Here is an 8194-nt window from a genome sequence, read left to right as displayed (position 1 = left end):
CCTTATGTATATTTATTTCTATAAATTTTAGAAATAAAAAATATCCTTCTGTTGAACTCACGTGATAGGGTTACATATGATGAGTGACCCCCCCGAGACATCTTTCACTAATCCTTTTTTACCAGTGAAATTGGTCATAGGGATAATGCCTGTCCCTTGAACTAGATTTGGTGTATTGTCTGTTGTGTAGATGACATTTTTCTGACCTTTTAATGGTTTCATCTCTATGAACCATTCCTAATGATTTGTCATGTGAGATGATGCACCGCTATCGATGTACCAAGGATCCTATTCCACTTGATCGACTTGATAGCTATAATCCTCTTTGGGATTAAAATTAGTGTCTAGGTACACTATATCAGTCTGATGCAATTCCTTAGTTGCAAGAAACATATTTCCATGTTCATTTGCAAAATGACTGTGACTAGAATGTCCACTGTGATGATTTCCTTTGCCTTGGAAATTCCCTCGATTACTACTGGATTGACTGCCTTGGTCATACTGCTTCTTGCGGCAATCTCTTTCATAGTGTCCAAACTTGTGACAGTAGTTGCACTGAATGTTTGACACATTGGTGGATGCATTCCCTCATCCTTGGAATCTTCCTTGATTAAAATGATTTCCTCTTAACTGATTCTGATGTTGCTGAGAATGATGCTAATGTTGATGTTGATGCTGACTTTGATTTTGTTGCTGATGATGACCACTTTTCTAATATGATCTACCTTTGCCTTTGCCTCTGCCTTTGCTTCTATCTGAAACTGTGAATCCTTGATCATTAGAATGACCTTTACGTGCTTGAATGGCCTGAGTCCTGAGTTCTTCACCAAGTAGGACTGCCTGAAGTTCTTCTAGTGTCGGAATTTGCCATTGGATGGCAATACTCTGGACTAGATTTTTCGTATCCCTCCTCTAGTCCATTCAGAATGACTTGAACCATTTCTATGGGGTTCATAGTCTCTCCTACTACTGCAAGTTGATTGTTGTAGTCTTTTATGCAAAGTACATAAGCATGACCGGTTTCACTACTATTGCAGAAACTCTAGTTGATCTGGTTTCTCAAGGTGAGAATCCTGGATGTGTTCTTGGACTCGTAGAGAGCTACGAACATATCCCATGCTTCTTTTGATGTCTTGATTGTGTTGAGCTATCCTAGCATGACATCTTGCACATTCTGCTTGATCAGATGATAGGCATACTTGTCTTTCTTATCCCATTCTGCTTGAGCTTGTGCAATGGTAGGATTTGTTATTGGTATGAAAATTGTTTGTGTAGCTATAGATGCCATTGTAGATCCCATTGCTGGTGCTGTGACAATAGATGGAGTAGAGTTACTTGTGGCTGGATTGTCCAATGGTCTAGGTGTAGACCTATTGACATACTCCCATTTGTCGTGAAGTACAAGAATGGTCTCCATTCGGTATTTCCATGGGGCCATAATTGGAGTTGTCTAACTTAGTAGATGCCTCCAGATTGAGGTTGCCAGTCGAAGACATGGTGCAAGAAATGTACTCAAAAGTGTTGTGAAAATCTCTGTATGAATCAATTGCAAATACATTGTCTATGCCAAGTGAAATCTTTGTACCATCGGTGAAGATAGAACTGCAATATATAAAATATGATATGTATTACAAGGCTTGTGGCAATGATGTTGGGAATAGCCAAGAGGCTTTACAAGGCTGAAATGATGTGCACGATGCCGTGAAATAGCCAAATAGGATTTACAATGGTGGCATGTTTGTGTGAAATCAAATGCTATCTGTTCACTGAAACAATCTGCAATGCCTCTGAACTCTGAAGTTTGCTCACTGAACTGATGAACGTAAGGTTTCAGGTAATGTGATGATGTGAAACTGTATGCGAGCGACTTTCCTTTTTGGAGCACCCTCAAATTCTTCCTGGATCAAGAGATATGACTTGATCTAGGTGGAGGGGCAAAAGGAGTGCAAATGGTGCTCAATGATGATGTGTCACTGTGGGTCACATGCAGTGATGATGTGGCACTGTGCCTAGCAAGAGGTGTGCCAGTGAAGCCCTGTGCTGAGGTGGCAAAAGTGGTCACATGAAGTGACTGTGGAGCACTGTGTGTGCCTACAGAGGTCAGTGCTAACTGGACAGTTGAGGTGGCACTACTGAGGTGGCATAGATGATGATGTCACCAAGGTGACATGGCAATGATGATGTGGCATTGATGACGTGGTTGATGATGTGGCCAAATGACATGGCAGATGACATAGCACTGATGATGTGGCCAAATGATGTCACCGATGATGGGGCAGATGATGTGTCACTGATGATGTCGCCAGATCATGTGGTAGATGATGTGTCATTGATGACATGGTAGATGACATGTCACTGATGATGTATCATAGATGACATGGCAGATGATTTATCACTGATGATGTGGCACTGGAAAGGTGTTAGTGATGATGTGTTAGATAAGGCTGACGTGGCTTTTACTAATGTGGCAGTGGATAAGCTGATGACATGGCACGATGCCACGTGTCTAAATCTCGACCAAGTTTCTCTTTGGTAACCCAACCATGGGTTAACCTGACCAAGGTTAAAGTGACCAACCCTATCCACTCTAAACTATACCCACGTTAACTTGACCAATTGTGGTTTGTGGAGTGCCACATGGCCTTATCTACCACGTGGCAGTTTCTCTCTCAGAGAAGCTTGATGGTCCATGAAGAGACTCTAAGCACGATCAATGGCGGAGGTCTCTATGCATTGTGAGTGTTGGAGAAGGAGGCCCGTATGGCATTCGTGTTGTGTAGAGTTGGCTGCTTGGTCGACTATTGCCCAGGTCTGGAAGTTATGGCGGCTGGAGCTAAACTTAGCTTCGACAAGACACTCGCTTCTTTGGAAAGCACATGGGAGAACTTGGATGCGCATTGTTGGCCGGTGGCGCTAGAGAAGCTTTTGTCTGCAGGTCTGGGAGGCAACTTGAAGATGCCATTCGTTGGAGCATTGGTGATGGATGACGGAGAGGTAGCCCCGCTATGAAAGAGACCAAGGCGGAGGGCTCACCTCTGTCTCCATGTGTTGAGAGGCCATGTTGGAGCATCGTTTATGGTGGTCACGGGCTGTTGAGTCAAAGCTTTGTCGAGGTTGGAGATCGTTGGCATTGGAAGGCTCATTGCTGGTGGCTAGCCGATGGCCTTCATTTGAAGTCAAAGTCCGTGGAGAATAGAGAAGGCTGGTCATCTCTGGAGGCCGTGGTTGTGTGCGGATGTCCTTGCCTGAGACACCGAGAAGCTTGCAATGAAAAAATGAGGAGTTTGAAGGCTTTACTAGGGGAGACCTTTGTGACGGTCTCCTTCCTCAAAGAGGAATACCTTCACTTACAGTCCACGCAATCACCCTTGGACAAGCTGTATGATGCTGATAAGTGTTGAGAGTTCACGCTCAACATCATGTGATCATGTGTGCATAGCACCGTCACGTGATCATATGTGCATAGCACTAACCTTATAGAGTGCTATAAAGGAAAGGGTTAGATCCCCTAACCCTAACCCTAAAAGGGTTTGTATATATTCTATTTTTTCAACTAATTCTAGTGTACAGTTAGTCATTTGTGGTGTGCTCTCTAGCTGTGCCCTCTCTCCTCATCTCCACTCTTCTCCTCTCCCCTCTTCATATTTTGTCATGGTATCAGAGCTCCCTTGTCTTCCGCTGAGACATTGTGATTCTTGAGAGTGATTGAGAGATTGAGAGATTGAGAGAGATTGAGTGTTTCATTCTCTTCCGTTGAGAGAATTTCCGTCCATTGAAAGAAATTTCCGTCATTGCTCTTGAGAGAATTTTGATTGAGAGCTTATGTTTTTCATTATTGAGAGAAGGGTGAGAGAGCTTACAAAGCTCGGATATAGGGAGAGTTCATTTGAGAGAAAAGAGAGTTTCCAGAGACTATTGAGAGTCTTGTGAGAGCTCTTCGTGAGAGAGATATGCTTATGACAGAGAGTCTGAGTTAGCCAAGGCCTCGACTTGCTTCTATCTCCAGCGCTGCTACTGATTGCTGCCAATTGCTCGACCTTCACGAGCATCGACCTACACTACTCCTTCCTAGATCCCAACGCCCACGGCAACAATAGCAAACGAAGCTCCAACAACACTCAAGCTGCCGCTCAAGGGTCTTCATTCGAGTATAAAGTGGCGGCCGTGGGAACAAGGTGACCGTCGAGCAGCTGAAGGATGTCCTCGTAAATCTTAGTCAGTTCCGCCTCCACCTTGGCTCGATTGTCCTTGCAAATCTTAGTCAGTTCCGCCTCCACCTTGGCTCGATACTCCTTGATAGTTGCGACAAGCAAGTCTTCAACTCCTCGCCCTTCGCCTCTTCCACCTAACAATGACTGTAGCAGCAACTAAGTCACGCAACGGGCGACACACGCACATGTACATGAGAGCGAGCCGATTGTCTGCATTTCCTGCGCTCGAGCTTCCTGTGCAACGACGACGACAGGGATAGCGGCGCGGCACGGTGCGTCCACGTTCTTAACATAGCGCCTCTGTCCGTTCCAGCCAACGGGCTAGGCTCTTACGACAATCAAGGTGACTGCTCCTAACAACGAGCCATCTACGCAACAAAGAGCATCTGGAGAGGCGCTAAACGCATCAACGACACCATCGACTCCCTCTACACGACATCGACAGAAATTCGCAGGTAGATGGAATCTTGAAGATTTCGTCAGAATCTTCAAAAGATTCCGACTGCCCATGAAGCAACACGTGGCAGATAGGGTTGGTTAGCACCCTAGGTTTGGTTTCCCACCAGTGGTGGTCAGTCACTTGACACATGGCAGATTTGACATAACCAAGGTTAGGTTCATTCAACCCCTAGTTAGGTGGTTTGATCACAATTGTGCCACATGGCAACGTCGTCTTATCTACCACGTCAGCTGACACATCACCGACTGCCACATCATCAGCCTATCCACATTGCCACATCAGCATTGACACATCAGCAATCCACATCATCACCGACTACCACGTCATCACTGACTACCATGTCATCACCGACTACCACATCATCAGTGACACATCATCAACCACGTCACCTACCAAGTCATCAGTGACATGTCATCAGCCATGTCACCTGCCATGTCAACAGTGACACGTCATCAACCATGTCACCTATGCCACATCATCAGGGACACGTCATCAGTGCCACATCAACATTGCCACGTCACCCTACTGACATCATCTGTGCCACCTCAGCACTGCCACCTCAGCAATCCAGTCAGCACTGACCCTCTGCAGGCACAGTCCCTTGCCAAGCACACTGTGCACACACTGCATGTGCACACTCCTGCCACCTCAGCACAGAGCTTCACTGGCACACCTCTTGCTAAGCACAGTGCCACATCATCACTGCATGTGACTCACAGTGACACATCATCATTGAGCACCATTTGCACTCCTTTTGCCCCTCCACCTAGATCAAGTCGTATCTCTTGATCCAGGAAGAATTTGAGGGTGCTCCAAAAAGGAAAGTCGCTCGGTTTTTTGTGCTCTACGCGCTCATTACATCATGCGCACATTTTGGTGCAAGTTACACTCACATTTGTGCCTCACCGACAAAACCACTTCCTTCACGCACATTTGCCTCTACATCGACGCATCTGACCCAGCACTTAAAAAGAACAAAAGAAAAGGAATTATTTGCTGCTCTTTCATCGATCGACGGTTGGTTTAGATCTAGATCAGAGTAGACTAGATTGCCATAGAGGGGACGCTTTGAATTCCCCAAGTTGCCAATCTAAGCCATGCCCAAAATTCTCGACTAGTACCTACTCGGTCCATACGCTCACATCCGATTTCACATCATTACATTACCTGAAACCTTACGTTCATCAATTCAGTGAGCAGACTTCAGAGTTCAGAGGCATTGTAGATTGGTTCAGTGGGTAGATAGCACTTGATTTCACACACACATGCCACCATTGTAAAGCCTATTTGGCTATCTCACGGCATCGTGCACATCATTTTTCAGCCTTGTAAAGCCTCTTGGCTATTCCCGGCATCATTGCCACAAGCCTTGTAACACAGATTAGATCTTATATACTGCAGTTCTATCTTCACCGATGGTACAGAGATTTCACTTGGCATCTTCAGTGTATTTGCAGTTGATTCATACAGAGTTTTTCAGGACACTTTTGAGTACATTGTTTGCACCATGTCGACTAGCAACCTCAATCTGGAGGCATCTGCTAAGTTAAACAACTCCAATTACGGCACATGGAAATACTGAATGGAGACCATTCTTGTGCTTCAGGACAAATGGGAGTATGTCGATGGATCTATACCTAGACCATTGGCCGATCCAGCCACCAGTAGCTCTATTCCATCTGTTGTCATAGTACCAGCAACGGGATCTACATCTACACAAACAGTTTCCACACCAGTAACAGATCCTGCCATTGCCCGAGCTCAAGCAGAATGGGATAAGAAAGACAAGTATGCCTATCACCTGATCAAGCAAAATGTGCAAGATGTCATGCTAGGACAGCTCAACACAGTCAAGACATCAAAAGAAGCATGGGATATGTTCGCAGCTCTCTACGAGTCCAAGAACACATCCAGGATTCTCACCCTGAGAAACCAGATCAACCAGAGTTTCCGCAATAGCAATGAAACCGGTCATGCTTATGTACTCCGCATCAAAGACTACAACAATCAACTTGCAGCAGCAGGAGAGACTATGAATCCCGCAGAAATGGTTCAAGTAATCCTGAATGGACTAGGAGAAGGATATGAGAATCTAGTCCAGAGTATTGCCATCCAACGGCAAATTCCAACACTAGAAGAACTTCAGTCAGTTCTACTTGGTGAAGAACTCAGGACTCAGGCCATTCAAGCACATAAAGGCCATTCTAATGATCAGGCATTCACAGCTTCAGACAGAAGCAGAGGCAAAGGTAGAAACAGAGGTAGATCATATTAGAAAGGTGGTCATCGTCAACAAAGTCAAAATCAACATTAGCATCAGCATCATCCTCAGCAACATCAGAATTAGCAAAGAGGAAATCATTCCAACCGAGGAAGATTCCAAGGACGAGGGAATGCATCCACCAATGTGTCAAACATCCAGTGCAATTACTGTCACAAGTTTGGACACTATGAAAGAGATTGCCGCAAGAAGCAGTATGACCAAGGCGGTCAATCCAACAGTAATCGAGGGAATTCCTGAGGAAGAGGAAATCATCGTGGTGGACATTCTAGTCACAGTCATTTTGCAAATGAACATGGCAATATGTTTCTTGCAAGTGAGGAATTGCATCAGACTAATACAAATGCACCTAGACACTGATTTCAATCCCAAAGAGGATTTCAGTTATCAAGTCGACCAAGTGGAACAGGATCCTTGGTACGTCGACAGCGGTGCATCATCTCATATGACAAATCATCAGGAATGGTTCACATAAATGAAGCCATTAGAAGGACAAAAGAATGTCATCTACACAGCAGACAATACACCGAATCCGGTTCAAGGGACAGGTGTTATCCCTATGAACAATTTCACTGGTACAAAAGGATTAGTCAAAGATGTGCTCTATGTTCCAAAGCTCAGCAAGAACCTTTTGTCAGTAGGTCAAATGATGGAACACAACTACAAAGTCATCTTCGACAGTGATGAATGCACTATCAGAGACAAATCCAAAAGAGGTCAGCTAGTAGCAAAAGGTGTCAAGGAAGGACGCTTATACAGGATGCTAGCTACAGTACCAGATAAGCATGCCATGTCAGCTCAAATGCAACAGATGCCACTATCTGCAAAATGGCACAAGAGATTTGGTCATGTCAACTTCAAGTACTTGTTAGATCTCAGGAATCAGAATATGGCAATTGGGATTCCGAAGCTACAGTTTCTTGGAAAAGTTTGTGAAGCATGCTACTTCAGCAAACAAAAGTGAACCAACTTTGTCAGAAGTACCTCTCGTGCACGAGGTATTCTTGATTTGATTCATATAGATGTATGGGGTTATGCCCAGACTCGCAACATCAATGGTTCACTTTATTACTTGACCTTCATCGACGACTACAGCAGATATTGTTGGGTCTACTTTCTGAAAGAGAAATTTGAAGTGTTTGCCAGATTTCAAGAATTCAAAGCCATGGTAGAAAACCAAACAGGCAGAAAGATCAAGGTCATGAGATCAGACAGAGGAGGTGAATACATGTCTTCAGCATT

The 8194-nt window shown here is 44.7% G+C and overlaps 1 protein-coding gene across 1 annotated transcript; it reads right to left on the bottom strand.

The window, feature by feature from the left end:
- Positions 1-4130: 4130 nt before the first annotated feature.
- On the bottom strand, positions 4131-4721 carry LOC147888723 (14-3-3-like protein 16R). Its single transcript, XM_087392351.1, has 2 exons — positions 4545-4721; positions 4131-4367 (listed from the first exon to the last, which is right to left on the bottom strand). Exons 1-2 carry the CDS (start codon positions 4719-4721, stop codon positions 4131-4133), a joined length of 414 nt encoding a protein of 137 aa, XP_087248477.1.
- Positions 4722-8194: the final 3473 nt, after the last annotated feature.

The sequence above is a fragment of the Dipteris shenzhenensis genome, chromosome 21 (genome assembly GCF_047967505.1).
Source record: "Dipteris shenzhenensis isolate YYH24624 ecotype China chromosome 21, Dip_SZ_1.0, whole genome shotgun sequence".
In the NCBI taxonomy this organism is placed as follows: domain Eukaryota; kingdom Viridiplantae; phylum Streptophyta; class Polypodiopsida; order Gleicheniales; family Dipteridaceae; genus Dipteris; species Dipteris shenzhenensis.
This window is presented reverse-complemented; position numbering and strand designations above follow the sequence as displayed.

Bases quoted from the DNA above. Each gene is read 5' to 3' on its own strand.
- LOC147888723 (XM_087392351.1), bottom strand. From the start codon at position 4,721: ATGGGCAGTCGGAATCTTTTGAAGATTCTGACGAAATCTTCAAGATTC. The intron at 4,368-4,544 runs GTAAGAGCCTAG...TGCGTGACTTAG, and splicing joins GAGCAGTCACCTTGATTGTC to TTGCTGCTACAGTCATTGTT.